Source organism: Pan troglodytes, chromosome 10, assembly GCF_028858775.2.
Source record: "Pan troglodytes isolate AG18354 chromosome 10, NHGRI_mPanTro3-v2.0_pri, whole genome shotgun sequence".
Taxonomy (NCBI): domain Eukaryota; kingdom Metazoa; phylum Chordata; class Mammalia; order Primates; family Hominidae; genus Pan; species Pan troglodytes.
In genome coordinates, this window is record NC_072408.2 from 101,162,798 (window position 1) to 101,183,403 (window position 20,606).

The window sequence follows — 20,606 nt, forward strand, 5'->3', positions numbered from 1 at the left end:
ATTCCCCTTTTACCACCCTCTAGTCAAATCCAATTAACTTTTTTTCAATGATCATGTTAATGACCATTTATCTTTGATACCTTTCTTTACCTTTGGTTCCCATAACATCACAATATAGCTTCTACCTCTGTTCACCACCACACCTAGCTCCTCGTTCTAAGTAAACTTAGTATTCTTCAGTGATCTGCAAAATCCTGAGTTTCTAATTATATTTCTCTAATTTGAATTATTCATCTCTGTACTTCACATTCTATTATTTCTAGTTACCTATATAATATCTTTACTTAAGAGTCTACGTCATGTCTACATGGATGCACTGCCATCATTTCCTATCTGACATGTGTTTTTTATCTTTCTACTCAACTGACATTCTTCAATCCATTATCATAACTCCACTTACATCTTCTCACAGCTAAAATACTTCATAGTTTTCTTTCTAATTTACCAATATATTCTGCAATTATTTTTTCCTTTGGAATACCTCTGGCAGTCACGCTTTACCTTCATTCCTATATTCCAAGCCCCAATTCTAGACTTCTTACCTCACTTTAAGTTTACTATAACAGCTTCCTAACTGGTCTCCTTGTCTTCAGACTTTTGTCTGTCTAGCACAGTGGTTCTCAAACTTTAGAGTCCGCATAAATCACCCAGGAGTGACTAGTGGGATTATTTAGGTGTTTCTTGCATGTTATCTTATTTCTCCAGCAAGATTATATAGTTATCAAAGCCAAGGAGTAATCATGGCTTCTATTTCCCCCCAGTGTATAGTGTAATCTAGGCCACACAACATATTCAATCAGATATTTTGCAACTTCAAGACTATGATTCATCTCTTTTTTGAAAACATTCATAATAGTATCTGACCAAGAATTATTTCAGAGACGTATACCTTAGAATAAAATTAACAAGTTGTCATTTCAGGTTCCTCAAGAAAAAAGAAAAAACCCCAACTCACTGTGTTCACTTCAAGAGATCTCTCTTCAATGGGGGTGGGGGGAATACACTCTCTCTGTATGTATCAGTCATAGAAGGGCATCCCAACTCAAGATCCTGGTCAAGCTTTTCCAAACAAATCAACACAACAAAACATCATTTACACCAAAGACTACTTAAAAACAGCAGAAATGACAATCTCTGTGCTTAGGAGCTTGGAGCTCTGAGTAAACACAGATGGCAGCGAGCCATCTTACCCAGCCTCAGGGAAAAAAGAACTTTTCACAGGAAAGCAACTCCAAAGGATTATTTCTGCACTGGGTTCATAATTTGTGACTTCTGTTACATCTTACGGCAAAAAATGCTATGACTTTTGGCATTAAAGAATCTAAGAAGTCTGTTGCACTCTTATGAATTATATTTATGTAATCTGATAGCCAAAATGGTCAAATAGAAGCATTATCTTTAACTTGAATGGGAAAAGGGTATGAGTTAAATTAATTTACAGTGATTATTCTGACATAAGAAACGACTCATATGGACCATAGCTATATTAAGCGAAAAGTTGTAAAGTATTTGGAATCAAGGAAAGTAGGAAATTAAAGCCTAACAGCGCAGTGGAAAGAGCACCAGACTGAGAACAGAAACATGTAGATTTTAGTCAAATTTTGATTCTTACTAGTTAAGTAATCTTGGGTACCTCCTACTTTAGGTTGCTAACTTGTAAAAGCTATTTGAATGCTAAAATCCCTTCCAGTCCTAAAATTATACATACTTATGTACTTTGTAATTGTATTTCTAAGTTACACATGATGTTTTTCTATTTTAATTGATGTAAACTTGTAAGCTCCTAGGGCAGTGTCCCACATAGTAGGACAACTCTAGGTCATAATCATTCACTGAACTGACCTTAACAATTTCACTATGACTTAAATCACAATCCATAGATCACATTTTAAAAAGTAAAATGACTATCTACTATCTTCACACTCATCATCTGGTAGACATTTCAGTAGAAAAAAAAATTCATCCTGTCACAATACTAATGAAATGTTACTTTGTAGTGTTTTGGGTTTTTTTTTGTTTAATTATTTTTTTTTTGAGATAGGGTCTTGCTGTGTCATCCAGGCTGGAGGGCAGTGGTGCCATCACAGCTCTTTGCAATCTTGAACTCCTGGGCTCAAGCAATCCTCCCACCTCAGCCTTCTAAGTAGCTGGGACTACAAGCATGTGCCACCATGCACAGTTTTTTCATGTTTTATAGAGATGGGGTCTGGCTATATTTTGTAGATTTTTAAAAATATAACCTCCTCCACTCCTTCTGGTATACTTACGATTAGCTGATAATCTCACCACTGGGTGTCACTTTTGCTTCAAAAGAATTCAACCCAAACTAACCTTAATAATTAGAATTTGATCTGTAAGATACTTATTCCTAAAGCCTCAAAATTTAGCTCTTAAAATTTCTTGCTGTAACACGGCTTCAGATGTTTCTAGGCTTCAAACACAGTGCAAACAAAAATCAGTAGGATTTCTGAGTTCATAGGTCATAAAACAATCCTCTGAAATCCCATTAATATTCATACACTTTTCAGTACCTACATCGACAGAAAGGAAGAAAAGTGACATATACAGAAAAACAAACAAGTGTGCATATTTTGGTATAAAACACTGGGATCCCTATATAATAAATGCTGTTTTTCCAATAATACTACTTCTAGCATTATGAGAAGATAAAAGTAATATTCAGAGACCAAGAAAGTAGAGAAGGAATGACTTTTAGACTACTCATGTTGTCACTCCAACCATCAGCAACATTTGGCAGTGATATCCAATTACATAAAAAGGGGTCTAGGAACTGCTGTGTGGTTTTCAAATTCAGAATAACTGAACGATCTACAGTTATTTTCTCTTATCCAAATATAAACAGTTAACCTTTCCAATAAACAGATATTAAGATAATGGTTCCTGCACCTAGAAGCATTTTCCTCTCACCTCAGATCTTCTCTCCTCTCCACAACAAATGCTACTATTAAGGGAATTTATCAAATGAAGACAACTCAAATCATTTGTGGGACTTTACATATAACACGCGCGCACACACACACACACACACACACTTTATCATGTCCCTCCTCTTCCTCTAATCCTGTTGAAAAGATTACCATGTCCTTCCCCTCCCTTAATCACCACCATAAGTCATGGTTACTAATGGGATCTGTTCTATTATTCTTGGGTTTGCTGAAATAGAAAAAAGTTGTTAAGTCACTGATTTAGAAGATCCATCTAGATACATTATTTCCATGATGCCCTGGATTGTTTCCAAGAAAACAAAGTTAGGTTCTGGAGAAAAGTATGCCTGCAAAGGTAAAACTTAAAAAGGATCACAATGCTGTGGGAACTCCTGTGGCAGTTTCAGAAACCAAGGGAGTCCCATTTCCTCCTGCTGGAGCAAAGAAATACTTGCTCTTGTATTTCTGAATTGGAAACAAAAAAGCCTTTTAACCACAAAAGCAATAAAACAGATATTAGGTATAAATGAAACAAGCTTAATCACACTATAATTTAACTGGAGAATGTGTTAAATATGACTTCCATGGGATGGCCTGGAAACTACCACTCTGAAAAACACCTTCCGTATGGAAAAATGCATGTCAGCTCAAAACAACTGACTTACATACAAAATTTAGAAACAAACCTGCTGGACGGTTTGGATTTTCCCAATTTATTTCTGCAAGGTTGACAGCAAAATGTCATGCTTATATATCAAATTAAACATATCACTAAAATCTCAGATTCAACTATATACTTTATTCTCCTATAAGAGTTTATTAGGATGGACGCGGTAGCTCACACCTGTTAATCCCAGCACTTTGGGAGGCTGAGGTGGGAGGATCACTTGAGGTCAGGAGTCTGAGACCAGTCTGGCAAACATGGGAAACCCTGTCTCTACTAAAAATACAAAAATTAGTCGGGTGTGGTGGCACGTGCCTATAATTCCAGCTACTCGAAAGGCTGAGGTATGAGAATCGCTTGAACCCAGGGGATGGAGGTTGCAGTGAGCCAAGATTGCACCACTGCAATCCAACCTGGGTGATGGGAGTCAGACTCTCAGAAAAAAAAAAAAAAAAAAAAAAAAAAAAAAGATTTAATTATATTTTACTCCATAGAAATCACCTTTTTTGCTGTTTTTTTTTTTCTTTTTTTTTTTTTTTTGCGACAGAGTCTTGCTCTGTCACCCAGGCTGGAGTGCAGTGGCACGATGTCGGCTCACTATAAGCTCTGCCTCCCGAGTTCATGCCATTCTCCTGTCTCAGCCTCCCGAGTAGCTGGGGCTACAGGCGCCCGCCACTACGCCTGGCTAATTTTTTTGTATTTTTTCAGTAGAGATGGGGTTTCACTGTGTTAGCCAGGATGGTCTCAATGATCTCCTGACCTCGTGATCCACCTGCCTCCGCCTCCCAAAGTGCTGGGATTACAGGTGTGAGCCACCATGCCTGGCCAGAGATCAGTTTAATAAGAACCACTTGCCTTTTTCTGGGCAATTGCAGCTCGCTGCAGTTTCTCCTTAGCTTGATTGTACTTTTCTTCTCTGTCTGTGATACGCTCATGAAGCTTATGCTTTTCTTCCAACCACTGTATCTGTTTCTCTTCCAATGTCCTGTCAGAAGAATGTATGTAAAACATGGAAGTTAAATAAGTTCTTAGGATTAAATAGATATTATCACAAGTATAAGCAAACTCACTACCTGTCTGACCACATTCTTAATTATCCAACTGCAGGCCCTCCTGTATGGCCACTTGTTTGGAAATCCCACCATTACTGAGCACTTCCTATGAATAAGGCACTGGACTTAGAAAACTATGTGTTCTTTACAAAAATCCTGAGTTAGGTATTTCTGTCACCTTTATACTTCTGTCCATTTTATAAATGAGGAAACTGAGGATTAGAGCAGTTAACGAACTTAAGGGCTCACATCTAGTTAATGGCAAGACACACACTTGATAACCAGATGTGAAGTATAATAACCATCAAACTACAAATATCTGTCCTCATAAATTTGGTTTAAGAAAATCAAGCCTGGTATCAAATCTTAATGCAGTATGTCTTCTGACTAGAGTAAAATGCATATAAATGATATCTTAAAATAACATCATAACAACTTATATTTTTAAAGCTATTCTGCATACTTTATATGATTTTTTTAGTATTCTTACTATAGGCAGTACTAATGAAAATAACAAACCCTGAGAAGTTAGATTACTTGCCTAAGGTCATACAAGATTTTAAGTATCTTAGCTGGAACTAAAATCACATTCCATTGACCCTTAGTTCAGCTATTTTCTTCTATGCAATTCTATGAATATTATTTAGAAACCAATGATTAATTACTTAAATTTGCTAGCTATACTGTCATTAGAATTATTAAGCTCATTTCAATCAAACACTTGAGAAATCCAAGCACATGTTTCTGTTTTTTACAAAATAAAAGAAAAATAAGTTGGATCAACTGAAATGTCACATGCTATGGACATTTATCTTGCTTACTTCCTTTTCTTGAAATTCAACCCCATATAAAAAAGCATGGACAAACCTTTGAATATGTAATAATAGAAAAACTGAAGAAATACAGTTTTATGTGGCATGGTGGCCTTCAGAAGAAGAAATTTGAAAAGAATAATGTTTTGTAGATTAAAATAAAAACTTACTTACAAGGCCAACATGTTATAAAGACAAAGCAAATACAAAATAGTACAGTGTTCTACCACATCTAAACAAATTTTTCCAGAGGGTATAAGATCTTGAACATCACCACAATCATTTTATCCCTACCAGTTTTACTCCATACTGTCTACTAGTAACAAATTTTAAGACCAAAAAAAAAAACAAATAAATTAGCTTTTCAAAGAAAATCCAAGATAGTTCTAATTCAAGGAATTAAGTTTTGCACATCAAAAACAAAACAAAACAAAACAAAAAACCCATTCTGTTCTCTGGCATTCAGAATAGATTTTTGAAGAAATGTTTTGGTTTAATCAATGAATAAAAAAAGTTTTCTTTGAGGTTTTTCAGAATACTATGCTGTCAGAATTTTAATGTCTTAATTTTTTTTAAAACAATTCAAGAGTCAGTATAGTTCATTCTATAAAAACATAAAGTACATTATTACCTCAGTAGACCATTGTACACTATTAAAGTGTATTTGTAACTAGTTTCTAAAATATAATCAACATTGGAATCATTACTAAAATAACTACATGTTATATAGAAAAAAGAAAAAATAGTTTGTACATAAAGAGCAAACTCTACTTTTCAGCTTCTAGTTGCACTTTTTCAGCTTGGCTTCTAAAATTTCGGCATTCTTGTTTTAATCTCTCCACCATTTCCTTCAGCATTTGGTTTGAATTCAGCAAGTCATTCTCTGACTGTGCAAGTGAAGTCACTTGGATCTGCAAACTACTGATTTGCTTAAAAGAGAAGAAAGAAGATAAATTAAAGCCCACTAAATAAATGCGGTAAGGTATGAGAGAAGCAGAAGATACTAAGCATCTCCCTTTGCAAATGCACCCTCAAGCTGGTGTGTCCTTGAAGATGACCCCTAAAGGAAATAACAAATAGCAGCACCCAGGAGCATTTCTTATTATAATCAGAGACTATCAAGAACTATATTCCTCAGTCACTGAGTCCCCTCCCTCTTCTTTCCAAAATATGCAGGCCAGGAGAGGTATTGGGAATGGAGAGAAGGGTTATCAGGGGGATTAGCAGTGAGATGAGAAAAGGGAATCCAGTGATTAGAGTGAGTCTCCTACCACTCTAGCCTTCTCCTCACCTCCTAGGAAAAAAAACTGATTTTAAAAGCAAGTCAGCTGGGAAAGCAGCTAAAAAAAAAATCCATCCTCCTCTTCCCACATACCCTGAGATCAGCAACCTTCCAGAAGTTCTACTCTCCGAGCAATCAAAATTGTTCAGTGTAAATGTGGGAAGGATCACTCCTCACATTGTTTTTAAAAGGTTTCCAAACCTTCTGTATGTCCAGTGCTGGGCAGAAGAAAGATGCTCTGGGAAATCTAATAAATGCTATAGATTCCTTGGCCTCTACAGCCATTTACCAAACTACATAATGTCACTCACAGCTTTTTTTCCATCCCAATTTACCTTTATCTGGGAGTACTTTTTCTCATAAGAAGTCTAGTTACAGATTAACAGGCTAGAAAGATTCACACTCTTCTAAATTATATCCAAATCTCTTTATTTGGGACAGTTACACATACCTCCCCCACAAGCTATTTTACCAATTAGTAAACAATAAAAGTCCTTATTTTCCTTTCACTTCCTTTTATCTCTCTTAGCCATTTTCTGAGAGACATTTCAAAGCAAAGACAGTCAAGAGACAGGGATCAAAAGAACCTATTATGAGATTCAAGGGTAAAAAGAAACAAGATTCTTATATAATAAACTAAATAAATGGGTAATAATCTCATTACTTCCTAATGGTAACAAAACAATTCAGATAGGATTCTGAAGGTCCACAGAGCAATTTTTAGCAGAATAAAACTAAACGGTATGTCTCAGATTTCTATTTTAGAATAAATTTATCCATGTAGAACTATTCACTCTTTATTTTTAACTGGAGTGGCAAATATTAAATCTGTATTACAGCTGCTTGAATAAGCAACCTTCAAAGAGCTTAATACCTCTCCATATGCATAGCATGACAGAAAGCCCAAATGCCAATGATACTAAATAACTTCTGAGTATCAAACGTTATGTCCATCTAGTTAAGACTTAGAAACCATAACTGCACATGAAAAGCAGTACCAACTCGCATATGAGCATGAATTCTAAAAATGGAATCCTACTTCATAATTTATAGGGAAAAAAACAACAAAAAAGAAAATAGAATTCAGAAAAGATCACTCTTCCATGTTTTACCCAACTTTATACAAATCTTTCCTGAACCCAAATAACTTTAATTATAAACACAAATTTCCTTCCATAAATACAAATCTTGGATTTCATAGGGATATAGCAAAAAATACCTCATGATATAAAGTTACAAGTCAATCACACAAGTAACTTAAGCCTGGATGATATTTCTATTGAGTTTTTAAAATTCTGAATATTAAAATACTGTCCTTATAACTGTAATTAAAAATTATCATGGGCCACAGCATTTAATAAATATATATATATATCTTAAGAATAATAGCAGTTAGCCAAAGAAGCTTATTAAAGTATAGAAGTTTAAACATTTTAAAACATTTTATCTTTACATATCACCTCCAACAATATGTTACCAATTGTGGTTAGATTCTAAAAATACTGATTGCAAAATTTTTTAAAAATTTGCAAAACATAAATTTAAAGAAGCACTTGAAAAAATAAAAGGAAAATCTTCGCTAAAATCATACCTGTTTTAGGTCAGAATTTTCATTTTTTTCCTTCTCTGCATTTTCAATAGTCACAATTTGTTGCTGAAGTTTTAACCTAAAAATCACAACCCAACAAAAGGCATTATTAAGAATCCATGATTCATTTATTTCACTGAATTAAAGAGTCATTTTATTGAATGCCTGTTTGACACCAGAGCACAAACACAACCAAAGATTGAGACTTCAAGAAACTAGGTTGTGTTCACGTATAACAAAAATGTAAAACAAATTACTGCTATTGTGATAGGAAAATCTACAAACTAGGGGCATAGAGAGGATGAGAAATCAAGTCTGTCCAGGGGTACTGGGGAACGCTACATGGATAAAAACCTGACAGGTAGGATTTTGATATACATAAAGAACAGCCTGAAAAAGTGGCCTTTCATGGAAAATTATAGAATGTGTTGCTAAGGTATCAGAAAGTAGTCTAGTTTAGGAGAGGCCAACTTACACCCATATAGTATTTTACAATTTACAAAATTCTTTCAGACACACGCTACTTCATTTTCCTTCTACAAGGCTACAGATTTAAAAGAAAACTAATACAACACACCATCCTGTATTCTATAAAATATCTTACGGAGCTTTTCATCCCTGAGATGAATGAATACTTACACATTTGCAGACTCTTCAAAGGGAATAATACATCTACAGCCAGAGCCTTAAAACGCAGAGCAGCTCTAGTGACCAAATGAGTAACCTCATGAGGAAGACATTACACTAATTAGGTTTGGCAGGATAGGCCCTTCAGCCTCCTCCCTTTCAAAACTCTTCAAACGCCTATCTCAAATATAATTCACTTGGCACCTATTTATAGCTTGGTATTATTAGCATGTCTTATCTGCCCAAGTAGAATGTATTTATCTAGACAACACTCTCAAGACCCTAGGTCTGTGCTTTAAACACAATAAGGACTCAATAAACATTTGTTGGCAGACTGAACGAACCAACCCAAATCATGGATTAGCTGTTTAAATGTGTGAGATGATTGGATAATATAACATAAAAAACCTGAAGATATGACCCATTGCTTCCTGAGACGTTTACATACAAATGCCAGAAACGATAAATCTAAAGAGGGCCAGTCCTTTTCCTTTTGCTCCACCGTCAGTACCAGTCACATTCTTATTTCATAATTCTAGCTACATGATTACTCATTCAAACTTTCTGTGCACTTCCTCCATTAAATGTTTATGAATGTTATCAACTCGGTGCCTTTTTTTTTTTTTTTTTTTAAATAAGAGATGTGGTCTCACTATATTGCCTAGGCTGGGCTCAAACTCTTTGGCTTAAGCAATCCTCCTGCCTCAGCCTCTCAGGTAGCAGGGTGGCTAACTTGGGGCTTTTAGGTTACTGACTTATAAAGGTTTCTTTCCACAAAATCATGAAGATGAAAATGGAACAGAGAACACTGTGGGTCCCAGCTCAGGTCCACAGTTAGAAAACTTAGGCCCTAAGTATATCCTAGCTCCAGTTGAGAATCTGGATACAATTGGTAAATTAACAAGAAACATGACCCAGTTAAGAAAGTTATGGCTTAATGCTTTCTATATAGGTTACACAGACATGAAGAGAAACAATAGTGCCCTACATACAAAAGCTGAAGCCAAAGAAACCAATCGTAGAGTATCTGAAAATTCATTAAAATATGAAAGGATGGGGAAAACAACTAAATGAAAATATGAACTAAGTAAGAGCACCATTGTAGTAGACTATAGAAGATGATATACAACAAGACCTTCCTTCAGGTCATTTTGTTGAAGCAGTACTGGGTTAGAATCTAAAACTCTTTTTTTTTTAGGAGAAAATTAGTCCATGATTTAAGATCATTACATTTAGGATTCTATGGGATAATGAATCTTAAGATAAATAAGATAGGAATAAGACTAATGGTATTAAAGTTCAAAAAGGCAGATAGTTTCAAAAGACAGTGCTGTAAATTTAGGAGTAAAGTACAGTATCTCTTTTTATTAGGTTTTGAATACTCAAGGTGTGTCACAGTAAGTCAAAAGAAAATATACCTTATAACAGACGTACAAGGAACAGAAAAAACTGCAATTAACTTTCATTAGAGGATAAGTTAAGGCTACATAAAAGAGATGCAATTTGAACTAGATCTTGAAGGAAAAATAAGAGTCCGAGATAGAGAAATTAAAGATACAGGTGACGAAGAGTATAGAGGAAGTAGAGAAATGGGATTAAAAGCACTGTTCACTTAAGAAGTAAAGGGGAAAAGGACATTTTCAAAATAGAAAGGGAGGAGAGAATGGATGAAGGTACCGGAATTATAAGATGGCAAGAAGTTGAGAAAATTCATATCCTTAGCTTATGTACAAGTAAGAACATCGAACAGTTTCCAAGCTGAAAAGGAAGCAAGGGAGCCAGGTTAATAGGCTGGAAGAAAAAGAGAAGTCCAAAGACTACTAATTTCAGTATCTTCAGTGACAGGAGCATGGATAAGAGAAAGAAAAGATATTTATGTCTTTGAAGTGATCAGTTCTGGGTGACGACAAGGTCCAAGAAGCGTCTAGGTGTACAAGATGCTAAAGTAGAATAAAGATAAAAGAATGCCACAGTGCAGATAGAATAAACTGTAAGGCTAAGGTGTTGGGTAGTTCAACAATATGAATACATAGTCACCAAGAATGATGGTAAGAGAAACAGAAAACAGAAAAAAGTTGAGCCAGATATCAAAGTCCTCAGCGACTGTTAAGGAATACACTGTAGGTCATTAACTGCAAGAGATAAAAGACAGGTATAAAACTGGATGCCACAAATATCAAAGAAAAAAATCACTTTAACCATACTCAAACAATGAACTGGAAGCACAAACGGGGCTTACAAATGCTCATTTCTCTTCTTGGTCTCCTGTTGCAGGAGAGAGGAAGGAAGAGTAATTTCTACTTAAAAGGCGTTCCAGGTTATATGCCATGAGAGGAAGAAAGCAGTTTTCAGTAGGGGGAGAGGCATTAAAAAAATGTTGAGATTGCAAAAAAAGTTATTGGTATCAGAATAGGGATTCCAGAGGCTACAGTGGAAACTGTTAAAAGTTTTAATGAGTAGGTGATAGGGAGAGATCAGAGGGTGAAGGATGAGTAAGTTGGGGGAAAAGTTAACTATGAGATCAAGTACTTTATACTTTTGAAGTAATTATGAAGGCAGAAATAGTAGGTGAACTGGAGGGCCAAGTTACAACAGAAAATGTAGCTATGAATAAGTTTAAATGGAAACTTTGGAATAACATTAAGATGGAACTATTTCAAGTTCCCTTCAAAGTACAGGGAAGTCAACCGTAAGGATCATGGTCTAGGTCTTCTGTGGCAGGCAGCCGATATACTGATATATACTGTTTCTTTTTTTTTTTTTTTTTTTAGAGATGGAGTTTCACTCTTGTTGCCCAGGCTGGAGTGCAATGGTGTGATCTCAGCTCACCGCAACCTCCGCCTCCTGGGTTCAAGTGATTCTCCTGCCTCAGCCTCTCAAGTAGCTGGGATTACAGGCATCCACCACCACACCCGGCTAATTTTTTGTATTTTTAGTAGAGACGGAGTTTCTCCATGTTGGTCAGGCTGGTCTTGAACTCCCGACCTCAGGTAATCTGCCCACCTTGGCCTCCCAATATATGCTATTTCGACATTCAACAAATATTTATTGAGTACCTATACATGCTAAGCCCATTCTAAGTGTTGTGGATACATCAGAAAATAACAAGGACAGAATGCCTACCCTTGAGTTTATACTCCAACAGTGTTGTCTGATAGAACTTTCTTTGATGGTGGAAATATTCTATAATCTGTGCCTTCCAATATGATAGTCACTAGCAACATGTTGCTAGTGCACACTTGAAATGTACTTCATGTGACTGAAGAAACTGAATTTTAATTTTTTAAAATTCTAATTTAAATTTAGGTTTCAACAGTCATCTGTGACTAGTAATATCATATTGGGCAGCAAAGGCTCTAATGTAACTTCTTGGCTTCATTTAATGTGAGTCTCTGCTATCAAAGGGAAGCAACATACAGGGCAAACAATAGAAGTTGTATTTTTCTACTGTGACTTCTCTACTGTCAAAGAGTCCTACAAGTCTCATGAGAATGGCAGTAGCCTTCTTATACCAACCTTCTGAAAGCATGGTTCTTGCTTGTGAGCACTGGAAATTGACACTGGCCATTATTAGCAAAAATAAACTTTCCTGAAAGAATATAAGAACCCACTCAAAAGAGAACTAGAAAACCGAAACCAGGATACAATAATTGATAGGAATCACAGGCAAAGACATGCCACAGCCCTGCCTGGTCCTTCAAACACTGACACATATCCTTTCATCCCTTACTTCACAGTTTAAATTCTTAGGAGAAAATGTGTCCAATGGGCCAATATAATTCTTTTCAAGATGCAGTCTAAGTAGAAAAGTGGATATATTAAATGATAGTTTTTTGGTTTGTTTTTAAAAAAGCAAATATCCAACACTGGCAGCAAAGAAATCCAAACTGATGAAATTTAAACGTTCATTAAAAGCTCAAGAAAAAAACAGAAAGCCCCAAATGGGAAATAAGAGCCCTGGCTTTAAGCCACGCAAAAAATAAATTAAGGGGGTATTGACTACAGGATATCATAAATGTTCAGCTTCCCTTTCCCTTGGTTATTGCTATTCCCCTTGGTTATTTGCTATTATATCAAACTGCATATCATTTACTTCCTCCTCCTTCACCCACTCCACACAGAGACATGGGCATATAACCTTAGCTGAGCCAGAGTGCCTGATACCATGGTCGCAGTGGTAGGTCCAGGGATGAGCATGTGAACTAGACCCAAACTTGTCTCTAGATTTTTTTTTTTTTTTTTTTAAGACAGAGTCTCACTCTGTCACCCAGGCTGGAGTGCAGTGGCACAATCTTGGCTCACTGTAACCTCCGCCTCCCAGGTTCACGCAATTCTCCTGCCTCAGCCTCCTGAGTAGCTGGGACTATAGGTGGCTGCCACCACACCCCACTAATTTTTGTATTTTCAGTAGAGATGGGGTTTAACCAAGTTGGCCAGGCTGGTCTCAAATGCCTGACCTCAGGTGTTCCACCCGCCTTGGCCTCCCAAAGTGCTGGGATCACAGGCGTGAGCCACCACGCCCAGCCTCGACTCTAGACTTTTTAAACTTGAGTTTGCTAACAAGAACTTTGTCCTCTTGGCTTCAACATATGTTCCCAGCATCACAGAGATAGGACAGCAGACAAACGAGAGAGATAATAAGAGAGGAGAGAGAAAATAAGAGAGGAGGAATAAAAGAAAAGGAGGAGAAAAGTCACTATTATCTAATTGCATTTGAGTTCCTAGATCCAGGTGTCCCTGAAACCAGCAAAACCCTTATCTTTCCCACAATTGCATAAACCAAGAAAGTCCCTTTTGTTTGCTTGCATTAGTTGGAGTTGCGTTGCTGTCATAACCAAAAGTTGACTACATATTCTATTATATTTAAACTCCTTTAATTTTTACATGGTTTTAATTTGCAAATTGAATAAATGTGCAGCGGAGCAGCCTTTTGAAATACAGTACTTTTATAAAAATAATTTTTATTACTCTTGGCACTATGATAAGCTAGTGGTAAAAAAAAAACACTTTCATCAAAAGAAAAGACTGGTATATAATTAATAAAGGATCTGTCAAAGCAGTGATTAATATGTAATAGATTAATATCTACTTATCACAGATATATATTATTTGTAAATAAATGGATATTTCTGCTTTGCATGATTTATACTTTCCATTTCCTTAGTAAGACCTTTTGCTCCACAGATAAGTCTCCAATCTGTCATGGGTTATCTAAATAGGAGGTGCTGCAATTATGACCATTTTAATGAATGATCAAAATAGACCTGGTTGATGTAGCTGGACTTATAAATCAGTAAATCATAACTGTCAAGGAAAAAATACCACAATTGTTGAACATTAAAAAAAAAAAAAGCCACGCAAATCGTGTGAATTTAATCCTGCTAGATTTTATGTTGGTTACTATGTCTTTATTTTAAAATAAGTTGAGGTCATTTACACATTGTAAGTGAAACTCCAGAGGAATCAAACAAAAATTATCAATGTGACTAACAGAATAGAAAATTATTCACATTTAAGAAAAGCTAAAGGAATGAAAGCTGTTTTATATAGCAAAAAACTAAAAAACAAAACAAAACAAAACCTAAGGGTCAAGTTCATTATTGTGTTCAAGTAATGACAGAATGCTGAACATTTTATCACTATGGCAACAGAAACCCAAAGCAGGAGAAACAGGCTTAAATTCTAACAGAAAAGATTCTAACTGGCCAAATTGTGGGATTATCATAGGATAAAACATTAGAGTAGGATGCCTGGGGAGAGTCTACCCCTACTTTCTGGAGACTGTCAAAGAGAGATTTAAAAACGACCTGTCTTGAATATGTCCTAAAAAACATACCCACCTAAAAGCAAAAGGACAGACAAGATTGGTTCTTAAAATCTATTACAGATTCATGCTTTTAGAATCACAGCCACTAACAATTTAAATAAAGTTATAAAACCTAAGTAAATAATAAGTATACCTCTGCCTGAAGTAATTCTTTCCTAAGTAATGCAGATCAAGAACTCTGTCTCAAAACATAGCCTACCACTTAATGAACATGATTTTTAAAAGCCACTCAAACTTTATATAATTAGAGACGTCACTAAGATATTAGAATTTGAAAAGCAGACATAAAGCATTTCCAAGTGTTGAGGATAATAGCAGATGTCTAGCTCTGTGTTATCCATATATTCTGCAAAAACAATACAGAAAAAGCAAAGAGAACAAATAAAGCCACACAAAACCATACCCTTAGCATAACTGGCAGACAGAAAATGCCCAAAACCTCAAAGTAACTAAGTAAAATGAAGGAAAAAATACCAAATCCCAGCAAGTGATCTCTCCCATTCCCGCCTGCAAATCTTTGCAGGCAAGGGCTCACTGCATGTGAATGTACTTAATTCGCCCATTAAAATAAAATGTTTAATTTATTAAAATTTGGCCCACAAAACAAGACCCAACTAAATGCTACATATAAAACACACATTTAAAAAGCAAAACGATTCAGAAAATTTAAAAATAAGAGGATAAAAGTATACCAGGCAAATGGAAACTATATGAAAACAGAAGTGGTGATGGTATCAGACAAGTCAAGCAAAAAAAAAGACAAAAAAAGCAATTTTTAATGATAAAAGCTACAATTCACACTTAAAATAGAACTGCTATGAATATTTATATTCTGTACCAAATACCATGAAACTCACCTTTATGAAACAAAAACTACAAGATATACAAAGAGTCACATACAGAAACACAGTAATAATAGGAGACTTTAATATATCATTCTTTGTACAAGACAAATCAAGTGGACAAAAAATAAGCAAGTATACAGAAGACCTAAACATCGCAGTTAACAAGGTAGATCCTATGTGTACAGACACATATGTGTGTATGTATGTCTGTGTGTGTATGTATATATATATAGAACTTCATATATATATATAGAACTTCATACTCTTATAAGACTCCATGTGTTTACGTAACACAATAACTGACATATACTATGGGACTAAGTGACTATAGTTCTATAGTCGCTGGGCATGTGACATGTCCAGAATGCGAACTTAAGAAGACACCCATTCTAAGACTCCTGCAAGTGCAGGGTCAGCACGTGAGACTGTCGCCTTAAATTTTGCACCCTGGGTGCCTCACTTGTTTTACCCTAGTCCTGCCCTTGATAGATTAGGTTACAAAGAAACATCAGAGTGTTCCACAAAGCAGAAAGAGTACAAACAATATTGTGATCACAATGCAATAAAACTAGAAATTAACTTTTTAAAAAGGTTCTCCTACCTGGAAATTAAAAATCCTTCTGTTATAGACTGAAACATGTTCCTTCAAGATATAACTACATTTGGAGATAGGGCCTTTAAAGAGACAATTAAGGTTAAAGTCATATGGGTGGGCCCTAATCCAATATGACTAGTGTCCTTACAAAAAGGATAGACAAGAGGGGATGCAAAGGCACAGAGAAAAGGCCATGTGAGGACAAAGTGGGAAGAAGGTGGCTACCTGCAAGTCAAGAAGAGAGGTCTTAGGAGAAACCAAGCCAGGCAATACCTTAATCTATGACTTCTAGTCTCCAAAACTGTAAGAAAATTAATTCCTGTTGTTTGATCACCCAGTCTGTGGTATTTTATTATGGCAGACTTAGCAAACTACTACATCTTCTGTTAAACAACTCTTTGGCAGAAAGAAAAATGCAAATTAAAATTAGTGAATTTCTTTAAAAATAATAATTAAAACACTATATAATTTATGGGATACACGTAAAGCAGTGATGAGAAGAAAATTATTAGCACTAAATACTCTTACCAATAAGAATGAAAGAATAAACTGTAGTAAAATTAAATTCTCAACTCAAAAACAACCAAATGAACAAAGTAAACTAAAAGAAAGCCCAAGGTATACAACATGACCTTAGAAAACTCTAAGAAATCAACAAAGCAGCTATTAGAAAATATGTGACTTTAGTAAAGTCACAGGATTCAAGATCAATACATAAAAGTAAACTATATTTCTATATGCAACGAACAATTAAGAAGTCAAATGAACTCCATTTATACCATATCTAGAAATAAAATTGAATCAAAGATGAACATGATATATACAATGAAAACTGCAACACACTGATGAAAGAAATGAAACCTAAATAAATGGAGAGATGTATGATATTCATGGATTGGAAGACTCAATATTGTTAAGGTAACAATTCTCCTCAAATTGACCTAAAAATCCAATACAATCCCAATTAAAATTTTAACAAGAATTTAAAAAGATAAAAAACTGATTAAAAAATTAATATTTGAAAGGCAAAGGACCTAGAAAAGCCAAAAGAATTTAGACAAAAAAGAACCAGGTAGAGGACGTGCACTACCTGAACCAAACTTACTATAAAGCTACAGTAATCAAAATGGTATGATACTGGTGTAAAGACAAGATCAGTAAAATAGAACAGAGTCCAGAAATAGACTCACACCTGTAATTCAATGAGGGAAAAGATAGTCTTCAAAAAATGGTGCTGGAACAACTGGATACCTACATGAAAATAAAAAGTATATGTGTGCCATTACCTTACACCACATAAAAGTTAAGATGAATTAGACCTTAAAACCTAAAGGTAAAAACCAAATATTAATCTTTTAGAAGAAAACAAATATCTTTTTAACACAGAATTAGGCAAAGACTTCTTGGAGAGAACACAAAAAATACAAACAAGAAAAAAATTGATAAAGTGGTGTGGTATTATGATGTATATATATTGGTTTACATATACATATGGGTTTACATTCATGGTTCCTGGCTCGTAACTTCCATAGCCCTTGTCCACATTTCCTAAGCGACTAAAACAATACATGTATCTTTGTTACCGTATTAGGCCCTTTGTTTATGGCTCGGGAGGCAGCTTCAGAACAGCTTCAGAGTGATAAAGGCGAAAGACAGTCTTTGGTTATAATACTGGGGTGCTCTGGGCCTCAGAAAACAGAATCTCTCTCTGACCTTCTGTCCTCCTTTTACCTGCACCTTTTTCTCTCCAAGGCAGGCCACATACACTAAAAATATACTCCAATCTTCCCCCATCTTTCTGTCTTGGAACTGGTCATTAAAAAATCCTCTGAATTACCTTACCTGACAGCAGGTCATAAGACCTGCATTTCTGAAGGGGTCTTGCCCCTTCCTTACCCAGGAGGAAATAATGCTACACAGAGGGGCCAAGAAGAATCTAAATGCACAGGACTTGTTACAATTCTCTGCACAGTCTATTAGTATTAGATCACGCCCTTTTTGTCCAATAAGATTTCCATACGATTGTCCATTCTTCAATCATGTTTATCCAATGAAGTCTCCAAAAAAGACTCAAGAGGACAGGGTACCGCAAGCCTCCAGACAGCTGAACTCATGGAGGATTACATGAAGGTAAACAAGAACTCACCCATGTGCTAGGAGAATGGCACACTCCAACTTCACAGGAACAGAAGCTCCTGAGCTCTGGACCCTTGAGATCTCACCCTATTATATCTCTTTCTTCTTGTTTTTTTGAGACAGGGTCTTGCTCTGCTGCCCAGGCTGGAGTGCAATGGCCAATCTCGGCTCACTGCAACCTCTGCCTCCCAGGTTCAAGCAAGTCTCCTGCCTCAGCCTCCCGAGTAGCTGGGATTACAGGCACCTGCCACCACGCCCAACTAATTTTTTTTGTATTTTTAGTAGAGACGGGGTTTCACTATGTTGGTCAGGCTGGTCTCAAACTCCTGACCTCAGGTGATCCACCCACCTCAGCTTCCCAAAACGCTGGGATTATAGGCGTGGGCCACTGCACCTGGCCTATTATTTCTTCATCTAGCTGTTTATTTGTATCCGAAGTGAGCTGAGATCACGCCATTGCACTCCAGCCTGGGTGACAGAGCCAGACGCCGTCTCAAAAAAAAAAAAAAAAATCCTCTTCAATAACCTGGGAAACATAAAGTGTTTCCTTAAGCTTGTGAACCACTCTAGTAAATTTAGCTGAAAGAGAAGGTTATGGAAACCCCAACTTAAAAACCTGGTCGATCAGAAGGTCCAGAGTCCTGAAAGTGAGACTGGTGTCTGAAATGGTGGCAATCTTGTGGGACCAAGCCTTCAACCCGCAGGATCTGATGCTATTTCCATGTAGAGAGCAGTAGAATCAAATTAGATTAGAAGATGTCAGACTGCTGTCCACTGCAGAACTGAATGCTTGCTTGTTGATGGGTAGAAATCCATACATTTGGTCACAGAAGTTTTCTGTGTTGTGGTGTGAAAACACAGGAAAAAACACCACTCAGGAGTTCAAGACCAGTCTGGGAAACATGGAGAAACCTTGTCTCTGCTAAAAATATAAAACTTAGCCAGGCACGGTGCCATGCACCTGTAGTCCCAGCTACTCAGGAGGCTGAGGTGGGAGGATCGCTTGAGCCCAAGAGGCGGAGGTTGCAGTGAACTGAGATGGCACCACGGCACTCCAGCCTGGGCAACAGAGCAAGATCCTGTATCAAAAAAAAAAATAAATAAATAAATATATATATATATACACACACACACACATACACACACACACACACACACATACATACACACACAATTAAGTAAATGAAAAGGAAAGTCATAGATAAGGAGAAAATATCTGTAAAATATGTATCTAAGAAAGAGCTTTTATGCGTAACACATAAACAACTATTATAAATCAATAAGATAACTTCTGAATGTAAAAAGTGGCCAAAATATTTGAACAGAAACTTCACAAAAGTAGCTTATAAGCACACAAAAAGATGCTAACCACCACTAGTCACAGAGACAATAAAATTAAGACCACAGGTGACATGTTACAACATATCCAATTAGAATTATTATTAAGACTGAAAATAACAAGTGTCAGTAAGGATGTAAAACAAACAAAATCCTCATATATTGCTAGTTGGAATGAAAAAACTTCTCAAGTGTTTCCACACTGGAAAACAGTATTTCTGTATGTTATAAAATTAAATATATACTTAACATATGACTTAGTAATCCCATTTCTAGGTATTTAACAAGGAGAAATAAAAACATATTTCCACACAAAGACTTGTAAATGAATGTTCACAGCAGCATTATTCATAATAGCCCCCAACTAAAAACAACCCAACATTTGTCCAACAAAAGAATAAATAAATCATATTACATTTATACAATGAATACTAATCAGCAATAAAAAGACATGGGCTACTGATACACTCAGAGCATGGATAAGTCACAGGTTGCCTAACGTTGGGACTCAGGAAAGGAGGTCAACTATAAAGAGACATGAAGAAACTTTTGGGGTGATGAAACTATTCCATATTTTTATTATGGTGAGGATTGTACAACTGTATACAAAATGGATGAATTTTATTTTAGGTACATTAAATGATAACAATAAAACTATAGAAACTTTTTAAGGGCAAAGAACCAGAAGATAAAAGCAGAAATTAATGAGTTAGAAAATGGGAAACCAGTCGATCTAATAAATAAACCAAAATCCTAATTTAAATGAATGTACTGAACTGTATGTTTTAAAATAGTTAAAATGGTAAATTTTATGTATATTTTACCACAAAAATATATATATATATACACAAAGCAGTGGCTGACTTGACCAAGAAAGAAAGGAAGAAAGCACAAG

At 35.8% G+C, this 20,606-nt stretch overlaps 1 protein-coding gene across 13 annotated transcripts in view; it reads right to left on the reverse strand.

The window, feature by feature from the left end:
- Positions 1 to 20,606, reverse strand: part of CEP83 (centrosomal protein 83) — a 182,239-nt gene that overhangs the window by 49,175 nt on the left and 112,458 nt on the right. For all 13 annotated transcript variants that reach the window (XR_010148376.1, XR_010148377.1, XR_010148375.1 and 10 more), the window contains 3 exons: positions 8,347 to 8,422; positions 6,245 to 6,402; positions 4,465 to 4,594 (listed from right to left, as the gene is read on the reverse strand). Coding sequence is in view for 10 of the 13 variants with exons in the window: in XM_054664609.2 (XP_054520584.2) it covers positions 4,465 to 4,594; positions 6,245 to 6,402; positions 8,347 to 8,422 (364 nt within the window). In the remaining 3 variants the exon portion in view is untranslated. The remainder of the gene's footprint in view (positions 1 to 4,464; positions 4,595 to 6,244; positions 6,403 to 8,346; positions 8,423 to 20,606) is intronic.